The sequence below is a fragment of the Carya illinoinensis genome, chromosome 9 (genome assembly GCF_018687715.1).
Source record: "Carya illinoinensis cultivar Pawnee chromosome 9, C.illinoinensisPawnee_v1, whole genome shotgun sequence".
Lineage (NCBI taxonomy): Eukaryota > Viridiplantae > Streptophyta > Magnoliopsida > Fagales > Juglandaceae > Carya > Carya illinoinensis.
The window spans coordinates 15,674,029-15,685,785 of NC_056760.1; the positions used below are offsets into that span (position 1 = coordinate 15,674,029).

Genomic DNA, 11,757 nt, shown 5'->3' on the forward strand with positions numbered 1-11,757 from the left:
TCTTTAGATAATTACCATCTTGCATCATGTCCATTGTAATTGAAAAGGACAATGTTAGGATTACCAAGAAATGTGACTCCCACATTATACCAATAATTAAAGAGTAATGTTCATTATCATCTTATAATGTGGCGTTAGATGATTGGAAATTATTTATTATTTTTTACTTATAGACTAATTATCTAATACCACATTATGTGATGATGAGAATTAGGATAATGAATAAATTTGTTGATAATTAAAATTATATTTTTATTTTTATTTTTTACTTTTAAAAAAATTATAAACACATTAAAAAAATATTTCTTAATTATTAAGTAAAAAAAAAAAAGGTTAACTTTATGAGCTTGAAAATCCCTCTATTTAAAAAATTGAGTCCAGCATATTTGACCCACAAATTGAGGCGCAAAGCAATCTTTCTCCACAAACTCATGCTACTTTTAAGCAAGCGAAGCGTTCTCCTTCACTAACACATGCAACTTTCAAGCAGCTGAAATATTATAAATTTTGAGAAAAACAAAACAAATTCATGAACTGATCTAATATATTTGAAGCAACTCATTATTTAATAATAAATATATAAAATTATTTAAAATATATCATATCAATTAATAAAATTGGAAATATATAAAGATTTGGATTGTAAAAGTGTATTTAATTATATTTTTATTGAAGCTTGAAAATGTGGATTCTATTAAAAAATATGGTAAAGGAAATTTATTTTTATGATAAATAAGATTGAACAGGCATAAATAAATACATTAAGAGCAGTGCATCTTTAAAATTTCAAGAAATGTAGATACATTATCTATATTAGAATAGCCAAATGGTAGAAACTTAAGATATAAGTTACATTATATAGCCAAATGGACACACAAAATTTTCATCTCAAACATAAAATTCTCATCTCATCATTATAACTTTTTCAAATCTCCATACAAAATATAATAAATAATTTAACTTTTTTCTTATTTTTTCAAATTCTAAAATAATAATAATATTAAAATATAATATTTTAATATTTAATCTTAAAATTCAAAATTTTCATTTGAGAACTCTCAATGACCAAACAGAACTTAAATGTAAATGTTTCTTCATATTTAAAGATCCGCTATTTATCTCTATAACCGTTATTTTATTTACTTAAATTATTTGAGCCACATTATATTTAAGTTGGGAAATAATAATTTATGTATCAAATTAAATTATTAATTAACATAATTGTAAAATATAAAAATAATATTATTTAAAAAATAATACTATATTATTATTTTGATTAATTTAATAACTAATTCAATATAAATTTATGATTAGAAAGATTTTGAATTTATAAAAAATATTTCTTTTTTTTATCAAATTTTAAAGATACTTTGACGAAATCAATGACAACACTATATAAGAAACTATTTCTCTCATCTCCCGGATCGGACTTCGAATTACCGGGCTTTTAGCTCTATGTACGCTATGACCGACACTGCCAAGGTCCTGTGGCCCGACGGGACATCACTACGCCCTTAAAATGGAGATTACCCTTCCCCAACGTATTAAAAATAAACACTGTCACTGACACTGTCTTCGATCTCCGGCAGTAAGAAGATGGCGTCTCTCTCTCTCCCTTCAGCTTCGCTGAGAACTTTCTCTCCGTTCAACAACAGCACCAAAGGATCTCCATCTCTTGTCGCTCCGCGTCGTCCGCCCAAGCTCTTCTTCGATGTCGCTCGAAGCTCTGGCTCACTCAGCTACAATCCCCTCAGGTACAGTCTTATATATTTTGGATTTTCCAGAATATTATATCAAGTTTCTTTTTTTTTATTCCCCCGGAAAATAATCGAATTTGCTCCTTTTATTATATTGTTGCAGGTTCTCGGTGGATTATAAGGGACAGGTGATGAAGACGGAAAAAAGGAAGAGGGGACTCGGTGTGATTTGTTATTCTGCGCCTCTGGCTCCTCGTACCCTCCAGTGGATCTCCACCGTTTCGTCTGCGTATGCCTCTAAACATAGTCTCGTAAACCTTTTCGTATACTCATACGTACTTCTGCGTACATATGTACTTGTACGAGTACGTATCTACTTGATTTCACATAAGTTAGTTCTCCGATGAAAGCTTTCGAGAACCAATTTACTCAATCGAGGAATTTTGATTTTCTGAAATTACAAATTGCTTTTCTTTTCTTTTTTTCTCATCAGAAAAATTATATGATTTCCTACGAGTTTGTCGTTGCATGCAAACTTGATTTATTTACTATTTTCGAATGCAGCTATTTTACATAAGAAATACACGACTGCATTTGAAGTAAAATATTGATGTCGACCTTTAAGCAAATGCTCGTTGCTACTTATCTTTGCTTGTGAAAAGCAAGTTACAATCAAAATTATGGTCCTGTTATAATTTTCTCGAATTGAAGTGCTTCAAGAAGCTCTACGTAGCACTAATGATTAATAGTTTTATGGTTTGAGCATTTCCACAGAAATATTAGCATGTACTCACTTCCCTGTTATGCTGATGGATGTTAATTACTTTTTTAGGGTGTTATTGGTTGCCAGTGGCACTGCTGTTCAGAAATCGTTTATTGTTCCTTTATTTGCTCTGCAAGCTCCAGCAAGTATCATCTCATGGATGAAGTGAGCCTTCCAAAAATTTCAACTGCCTTTCTCTTATTAAATAGAAACACTACAATGCCAATAATTAATTGATTCACTGAAAGTTAATTGGGTTTGTGCTTGCTGGTTCTTAAGATTTCTCCCATAGTACGTATCAAAAAAAAAAAAGTTGTCTCCCATCGCATGTAATAGCATTTATCATATAGGTCAACCGGTCAAGGAAGCCTTTTAAACTTAGATAAAAAAATTTTGCAGGGGAGAATATGGTTTTTGGGCTGCATTCCTGGCACTTCTCATCCGTCTATTCTTCTTCATTCCTGGTAGGTACTGTTGATTTATAGATTACACAAAGTTTTTATGATTAATTTCTCAAGACTTCATGATATGGTATTTCAGACGTTAATATACAATTTTTTTTTTTCATCTAAGCTTTGGGAATATTGAAGAATTCACTTCTCTTTATGTTAATGTAAAAATAATATGTTTGTACATTCTTATGACAAAACTCAATCCAGTTTGGTTTGTATAAGAGCATGTGTATACTACTTTGCTACTTCTACAAAATTCTCAACTGTGATTTGGGTTTTGGGCCAAAACATCTGGTCAAGAACTATTAAAGCAGAGGTCATGGTGTAATCCCCTGTTGAGGAAAAAAAAAAAGAAAAGGAAAATGTTCACAGTAAAACTGTGAGGAATAAAAGCAAAGAATGAAAAGAAATTAAAATTCTTGTTTAAGTTTGCACTTCACATTTCTTCCTCCGTCTTTTACTCTCTGTTATTGTCTGGTTTAGAGAAATTTCTAAACGGTCCTATATTTGTCTTCTTTTGTTTCTAGGTGAACTTGAGTTACCATTAGCAGCATTACTGTTGGTGATTCTAGCTCCTCATCAGGTTATGAACCTACGGTATGTAAAAAACATTGTTTGAGACTAACTGAGATAGTAATCAGGCTTCCATAGCTTTTTCTCTCCTTTTAAGTGAGCTTTTATAGTTTTTATGTTGCATTTTTTCATTGGCAGTGGAACTCAGGAAGGTGCTATTATTGCCTTGGTAATTGCGGGATATTTAGCTTTCCAGCATTTCTCACGAGCAGGCAGCATGCAGAAAGCATTTGACCAAGGTTCAATTGTTGCCACCTTAGCCGTTATCTTCATTACTGCCGTATCATGCTTACTTTTGATCTGAATTTCATGTAAAATTATAAATAGCATTTTGTTTTAGTCATCTGTAAATTATTGAGCTTGTGACCCACTCGCTTAAAACAACATAATAATCGTGTTTTATGGACCGTTCTTTCTTTTTTGTAAGATGTATGTGTGACATCTTTAATAAGCATTTGTAATTAAAGTATTCTTGACCTGTGTGGGATTGCTTTCAATATTTCTGGGTTTCTCTTACGCATTATTTTGGCTGAAGCCAGCTTCTCCATCCCGATTGAATTCTTGCAAGCTCTTGAATTGATTATAAAAAGATGTGGTTTCCTTAGATTGGAGAGAACTATGCCAAAAATATGTCAGTATATTGTTCTTTCTCTCATGGGTTATTAGGCAGCCAGTTTAGAAGTTGGGAAAATCATCTAGTGGTGTGCAAGAAGTCTAGTAATATATTGCGGCCTTGCCACTATTATATAAAACCTAAGCGATGGATTTCTTGAGGTTTATCGCATAATCAACTTCATGGTTGTTGTGGTTGATTGAAATTGACCCCTTAGCAGAGAATGTTGTTTAAAGGGACACAACTTTGTATTGGATTACTGGTAGGTTTGACATATGAATGAAAGCATGCAACTTACGTATCAAGCATATGGTTTGTATACATCTTGGAGCATAAAAATTATTCTCTTTAGTTGTGATACCCCATTATGATAAGTGATTAGGGTAGGTAGTGTTTGGGATCCCACATTGCTTGGGAATGAAGTTCTTGCTCTTTGTAATGTTCTAATGTGGTTCCAATTGTATCGTTAACTAGTCCTTTTCGAGTATAGGTAATGTGGCTTTGGCCTTCCATTGGGGCTTTACAAATGGTATTTGAGCCTTATCCCAACTAGAAATGTGGGACTTGAACCGTGCTACCTATGATGAACTGGCCCAACGAGGATGTTGGGAACATAAGGGGGGAGATTGTGATACCCCATTTTGATAAATGATAAGGGTAGGTAGTGTATAGGCCATGTGACTTGGGCCTTCCATTGGAGGGCATACATGCATAATGCTTTTATAAAATGACTTGTTTACCGTACATACGTGTAAGGGTATGTTAAATTAGTGTGTGATGCAATACCATTTGAATTTTGGAGGCCTTTGATTGGTGAAGTCTGAAAATTCTGTAGACTGGAGATACCACCTGATCCTTAGCTAGTTCCTTTATGTCTACCAGAATTGCATTTGTTCATTTTTACCAATCCAAATGTAATTTCAATTTGCCCTTTCATTTTTTGGGATCATTTCAGATCTAGTTTTACACAGTTTTGTATCTAGCCAACTCAGTAATAACTTTACAAGGCATAGGGATTTGTTTAAAAAGGAAAATTTTTGTTACTATTGTCTATCCCTAGTTGTCCATGTCGCAGCTACCCCAGTGTTTATTAAATAATCATAGAAACTTCTTATTTCTGTTATTTTGAATACACTGAACAGAATGTCGTATTTCTTAGAAAATATCTCCAAGTTCTTTTTCGCTCTTGTTGGTCTGTAAATAACTGATGCCCTAGCTGATTTCAAGTACAGGCTCTTCACTGCTTGTCTAAATAATTTATTTTACTAACACTGCAGAGAAAGTGACTATGAGTCTACAAGTACAAGAACCTATATATTTCTTTGCTCTTTTGCGTTTTCTCCTGTGCTTCTTAGTCCTCTATCAGGGATACATATGTAGCTAAGTAGAAATAATTTAATGGCAAGAATGAGGCGTTGAGATAACATAAAATCTCAATGTCAATCCAAGTGCCTCCTCGGAATTCATGAGTATATGCTGGCATACTGAGGGAATCGCCAGCTCATTCTGGAGAGTAACTGAACTTGGTTTCCTTCAGTTAAAGATAATATGCAGCACGGGCCCCCACCAGAGCAGTTATGGTGAAGAGCATCAGTGAACAATAGGAGACTGAGCTGGCTGAGTTAGGGCTTCCTGTTGGTTCTGAGCCATATATTGTTGATCCACCAGGTATACTCATGGTCGGTGTGGGTGGGGTCATTGGGATTGTTGTTGGGGTTGTTGGGGTCGGGATAGCCGGCGAGCTCATGCTGTTGATGGTAAAAAAAAATTGGGTATGATTTTCCATTGCCTTGAGCTTTGACACGAAAAATGAAATTAGCAATGGTTATGAAGATTACCTGGGTGTTGTCGTGGATGATGCATAGTGACAGTTTCCACTACCTGTAAAAGGCAGAAAGAGAGGGAAGTGTTAGATGAATCGTATTATAGGTAATATGGGGGAACTTTTTTTGTTGTTAATGAGAGGGGGAGCACTCATTAAGATGGTGCCAAAGTTGCAATTCAGTTTTAGGGGCAGAAAATAAAGTGTGGGAATTATTAAATAGCAAAGGAGTTGCAAAAGTAAGGTTGGCCAATATTTGTGAAAATCTTCACCAGCAGTTCGGAGAAGTCCTAGAAGAAATTAGGACGTGGAAAAAGTATTCAAGTTAGAAATAGCCATTTATACATACTCAAGAATTCTGTGGATTAATTTTGAAGTAGAGAAGTCATATTATATATATATCAATAAAAAAACAAAAGATGATAATCTGTCGTCTTTTGAGCAGAGATAAAAGACATAGATGGTGGTGATTATGCCATACGAAGAACATTTCTTACTCGGGTCAGTGTAGGTAAGTTGTGCCGTTCCTCCAAATACACAACTGGTAGGTGCTGGATTTTTATGGTAGTAGTCGTTGAAGGCATATGAAGCGTGATCACGCAGAGTGTTTGGGTTGTAACAGCTTGATCCTGGTTGAATTGCAGAACAGTCTGCTCCTCCATAGCCACAAGCATAGTCAATAGCCACCTGTAAAGCTGTTTCTGAAGCTGCTTGGCTTGCAATGCACCAAGATCCACCTGATGATGCTGGAGTTGTGGTGGTTGGGGTCGTGGGTGTTGTGGTGGTCGGGGTTGTGGGTGTTGTGGTGGTTGGGGCCGTCGGCGTTGTGGTGGTTGGGGCCGTCGGAGTTGTGGTTGGATCTGTTATCGGTGCCGGTGGGGATGTAGGAATCACAATAGGAGTTGGAGTTGTACCTGGAGTAGTTGGGTTGACAATGGGGACGGTATCCAGTTGTGTAATGGACACTGAAGATGGGAAGAGCATCCGGTTTTCTTTATTGTGCTGTAATTTGTTTTGTTGGATTGCTTCTGAAGGAGGTTTCTCTGCAACACTTGAGCCTGAAGACCCAAAAAAAAAAAAAAAAAAAAAAAAAGAAGAAGAAGAAGAAGCAGGTTAAGTACTTCTCTTTCAAGTTTCAGTGACCTGATATAAAGAAGCTGCTAACTTTGAATCCAGGTCATGTTATCATGCTATATTTGCAACTTTCTGTCTGAGATATCGGCGATGCAACTGAGGCAAGGTTTAGCATTACAGAACTCTCTCTCTCTGTCTCTCTCAAGGATATATATATAGAGTGATAATTTCGTATAAATTTGATGTAGAATTATATAGATTCTACCTCAAAACAAGAGAACATAGTCCATATGATGGAAGTACATAGAAACAATTATAGACTCCATATCTGCCAGAATTTAACGACCTTTTAAAAAAAATGATAAATGCTAATGTGATAAAATCTCAACCACTTGATTTGAAATTATTCGTAAAGATTTAAAGAATGTTGCGTGGTAGAGGACTATAGAAATTCTAGTGGATTGTGATCCTAAGCTTTTTTCTTAAATACCAGAAATGAGCAGCAAGACTGCTCTTCTTAGTTCTTGCCATGGAAATCATTTTCTGCTGTGAAACATTTAGATTTGAGATTGTCTAGCAGTTTTACAACTTCACAAGGAAAATAGGCAATCAGAACAATGCAAACAAATCACCTGAGCTGAGGAAAAGGCTGAAGGAAATCAATGCAAGACGCCAAAAAGTGGTAGCACCCATCCCTCCAAACTGGTCTGGAACAATGACAGAGAAGCTTAAGGTATGAATTGGAGTAAGAGAGAAGAACCAATAGGTTTTATTTCAGAGAAGAGTTCATCTTTTCCCAAAGCGTTAATTATATATATAAAACCCAGAGAATCATAGATTTCTTGAATCATAGAGAGACGAAAAGAGAGAAGAAAGAATATAAGAAAACTTAAGAAAGGAGGCATTGGGTAGATGGAAGCTTCAAGCAAGAGAAGGTGCAAAAAAGAGCAAAAAAGGTTTGTGAAGAGGGACAAGGGCAAAAGGGGTGATCTGTTTGGAATTTAAATCTCAAATGTTTGTGCTGATATACTACTGATCCTCACCAGTGATGGTGTGGTATTTCCCTTTCTCTTTTAAACGGTTCTCTTTCTACTGTTTTTATGGTACTAAATCAAAAGCTAAAGGTGGAGAGAGAGAAGGAGCTGTTATGTTTAATACATCTCAACGGCTGAATCAAACAGCCTCTTTTCCCCAGAGTTAAGTTCACTTCGTTAGTTTACTTTGCTGTCTACAAATGCCAACCACCTGAGGTGTCTAGAAAAATTGCCTCCACTAAATTATTTTATTTTCTCTAAATGATGCTGTCAATCCTTGAATTTTGTCATTTCCAATCACACCAGTTGATACATCAATTTTTATAACTAAAGATGATAAAATCAAGAATCAGTTAGATCGTAAGCACATACGAGTTGATAACTTTTTTTTAAACACATACGAGTTCCATCGGATCGATTGTAATTGATTTTAATGGTATGAATATTCATTCATGAATTTCTTTGTATCACCAGAACATCATGTATGGGAGTTACTCTTGTATATATGCTGTGTGCTTGAACTCGTCCATTCTTACAATCAATGAAATCTTATTTACAGTTTAAAAAATAAAAAAAAATAAAAGAATACGTAGCACTGCTGTTTTTTTTCCCTTCAATATTATTAATGTAGTAATTAAGTGGAAAACTAGAGTACATTCAAGGGGGTTGAGTGACCGTTTTAAGCGTCTAAAATCTCTCTTGCGCCTCCCTCTCTCTCAGCAGAAACCACTCCTCTCCCACAAATGATTACATGCCCCCCCCCCCCTTTTCCCTTCTTCTTCCATGCACCCTAGCCTCCATTTTTTCCTGACCCATCCCTCATGCACTTGTTTTTTGGATCTATCGACCTCCACTACTCACCAAGCCACGCAACCACCATGACCACCACCAGAAGCCCCTCTAACTATCTATCAAAATCAGTCAAAAAATGGTTCAATCCCCTCAATGAATCATCAGCTCTATGCGCAAGGCCGTATCAGAGTCGGTTTTGCTCTACATCCATCATCAATTTCTCTTATGTTTGTTATTTTTAATTGTATTTTACTTTGCCTTTGGCATTTTTCTGTTTGCTTTTTCGTAGAGTTTGGAAGTGATATCCTCCGATGCTGACTGGTAGGTGGTGAGGTATATGAGATCCACCTTGTGTGGTAGGGATAAGTTATTGTTCTTTATAATGATTTCAAATTTTCAATGGGACCTAATTATACTATTGACTGGTTATTTTAGAATAAAAATTTTATATGCAATCACTTTTACGTATTTTTTGCACGCTCCATTAATGTGATTGGCCGTATTACTTTTTTTTTTAAAATATAAAATATCTATTTTAATCAATTATATCAGTAGAGTGTATAAAAAATATATAAAAATAATTATAAATAATAGAGCTCATTTTAGAATATTACCAGATGTGCTTTGACTCTTTTTTAGAAGTATACAAAAGGAATCAAAATTTATTCTCAAAAGTGTAGAATGTGAGTCATATCCTACTAATTATCTGCCAAAACCATTTCCTTTGTCTAATAGTCTCTTTAGGGGTCTAGGGTATACCATTGAGGCCCAAAAGAAACTCTGCTAAGTGGGGCTTGTAGATCAAAGAAGAAGAATCGTAAAACAAACCCAACCCACTTAATAAGTTGACTTTATAATTTTGATTCAAACTTGATAAAGATGCCAATTCACATCAGCAACTTTCTAGCACAGGGGCACAAGCTAGCTAGCATCAATTGTTTTGTTTCAATGCTGCATTATTATGATGCTGATCAATTCCAACTTTCTCTCTTAGAAAAAAAGCAATTACCATTGTCATTGTCATTATCAAGAAACAATAGTTTCTTGCAACTATAGAGTTTATTTGAAAAATGATGGAAATGTAAGATTATTGTAATAAAGAGTTTTGACTTTCAAGTGTATAAGAAATCAAAGCCGTTAATACATTTCACAATTATGTTTTTAGATAAGTATATTATTGTAAAATATTTTATAAAAGTAATATTATTTTACAAAAATACATTCATTTTACTTCACTTTACAATGATATATTACTAAAACTATTGTGAATGGTATTGTGTAGATATCCTTAGTCATTACTATAAGTCCTTTTCCCCCACAACTACAGCCCTACAATTAACACATTGCGGCTACCAAATGCGAAGTGCCCAAGGCGGACCCTTTTTTTTTTTCTCTGTGTATTTTTTTTTTTTTTTAATTGACAACAATTTGTTTTGTTTTTATTTATTTTTTTATCTAAATTATCTCAAAACTGTTTGGACTGTCTAGGAAAGCCCAAATTCTAATATGGGTTTCAAACCAATCCAAGTGGGCCATGGGGTTCAAGGCCAACCCAAAACTCGGCTGATGTTTATTTAAGACAAATACTCTGTCTTCCAGTCTCGTTTATTTTAAAAAATAAAATAAAATAAGATAAATTAAGATTAAATTTAAAAATTAAATAAAATATTATTATAATATATTATTTTTATATTAAAATTTAAAAATATTGAATTATTTATTTTATTTTATATAAAAATTTAAAAAAATTATAATAATTATATAAGATAAGATGAAATAAGATAAAAAATTTTATAAAAATGAATAAATTTTACATTTATCATACCCAATAATCTATAATCTTGATGGAGGGATCGCGGACTACTCCTGCAAATTATTTTGGCTAACATGTAACATTGCTCTGCCACCTGTACCGCTTCGAGCGGAGGAGCCACTGCCTTCAGGAGTGGTTTCGTTGTTCGCTTTTTATCAAACCCTTTAATTCTATCATTTTGTAAGATAGCGTCATATTTTAAGACATGGTAGAGGTCAAGCTTTTAGTTTCAAATAAATCTATTTTTTATCACTATTTTAACACTGTTATATATTTATTTGAAGGTAATTATCGGAGATCTCTGTCCCTTCCTTGCACATCATTTCCTAGTTTAATGATTATGTTTGCTTCAAAAAAAAAAAAAAAAAAAACTTATTATCTTGATTACTTCCTTTCAATTATTGTCGTCTATGCATTAATGGTGACACGACATGTACGGTTTTTCTTGTTTTAGAATTTTTTTTATTATTAAAAATGGTACTCGGAGAAGAGAAATACTATACCGACAATTTGTCTACCGAATTTTATTTTATTTTTTCATTTAATAATTAATCAAGTATTTTTTAATAAGTTTATAAATTTTATTTTATTTTTTAAAAATATTTAAAATGATTTAATAAGTGTGGGAAGAAAAAAGCAGAACAAATTTTTTTTTTTACTGTTTATATCTATTTTTCGGTGTAATCCATAGAGAATACTCAGTAAACCGATTACATATAAAAGATACTTAATAAAATATTTAATTTAAAAGATAAATTTTAAAATATGTATCTTATAAATCAAATCTTAATATTTAAAAAGAAGTAAAAAATAATAAAATGCAAATTCAAAGAGGATAAAATATCAATAAAAACCCTAAAAATTTAGAAAAAGGGTTAAAAGCACCAAAAGTAAGGAGATAATGCATTTTGCTTAGTCAAGATTGCGAGATGATTGTGAGTTTTGTTAAAAAATGAATTAGGGAAAGAAAAATTCTATACAGTATACTATTATTCTCTTTTATTATATTATATAAAATTTGACATATTTATCACTATTAAATAATTTTTTATTAAATATTTTTTTATCATCTAATGATGATAAATGTGTTACATCTTATATAATAGGATAAAAAAATAATAAGA

At 33.2% G+C, this 11,757-nt stretch overlaps 2 protein-coding genes across 3 annotated transcripts; one reads left to right on the plus strand and one right to left on the minus strand.

Annotated features, from left to right (window-relative positions):
* Window positions 1-1,422: 1,422 nt before the first annotated feature.
* Window positions 1,423-3,982, plus strand: LOC122277264 (cold-regulated 413 inner membrane protein 1, chloroplastic-like). 2 transcript variants are annotated; one of them, XM_043087204.1, is made up of 6 exons: window positions 1,424-1,754; window positions 1,861-1,986; window positions 2,530-2,625; window positions 2,860-2,924; window positions 3,440-3,509; window positions 3,624-3,982. In XM_043087204.1, the coding sequence occupies exons 1-6, from the start codon at window positions 1,597-1,599 to the stop codon at window positions 3,787-3,789; spliced, it is 681 nt and encodes a 226-aa protein (XP_042943138.1). In that variant the 5' UTR covers window positions 1,424-1,596; the 3' UTR covers window positions 3,790-3,982. The 2 variants fall into 2 exon arrangements, with proteins under 2 accessions (XP_042943139.1, XP_042943138.1); XM_043087205.1 differs by lacking the exon at window positions 2,530-2,625 and having other exon boundaries at window positions 1,423-1,754.
* Window positions 3,983-5,342: 1,360 nt separating this feature from the next.
* On the minus strand, window positions 5,343-7,916 carry LOC122277263 (carbohydrate-binding X8 domain-containing protein-like). The gene is made up of 4 exons (XM_043087203.1): window positions 7,627-7,916; window positions 6,418-6,978; window positions 5,937-5,979; window positions 5,343-5,846 (listed from the first exon to the last, which is right to left on the minus strand). Exons 1-4 carry the CDS (start codon window positions 7,685-7,687, stop codon window positions 5,636-5,638), a joined length of 876 nt encoding a protein of 291 aa, XP_042943137.1. The 5' UTR covers window positions 7,688-7,916; the 3' UTR covers window positions 5,343-5,635.
* Window positions 7,917-11,757: the final 3,841 nt, after the last annotated feature.

Coding starts and splice junctions, on each gene's coding strand:
- LOC122277264 (XM_043087204.1), top strand. CDS start 1,597: ATGGCGTCTCTCTCTCTCCCTTCAGCTTCGCTGAGAACTTTCTCTCCG. Junction 1,987..2,529: donor ATCTCCACCGTTTCGTCTGC/GTATGCCTCTAA, acceptor TTACTTTTTTAG/GGTGTTATTGGTTGCCAGTG. Junction 3,510..3,623: donor CATCAGGTTATGAACCTACG/GTATGTAAAAAA, acceptor TTTCATTGGCAG/TGGAACTCAGGAAGGTGCTA.
- LOC122277263 (XM_043087203.1), bottom strand. CDS start 7,687: ATGGGTGCTACCACTTTTTGGCGTCTTGCATTGATTTCCTTCAGCCTT. Junction 5,980..6,417: donor ACTTACCTACACTGACCCGA/GTAAGAAATGTT, acceptor TGCCTTTTACAG/GTAGTGGAAACTGTCACTAT. Junction 5,847..5,936: donor TCATCCACGACAACACCCAG/GTAATCTTCATA, acceptor TACCATCAACAG/CATGAGCTCGCCGGCTATCC.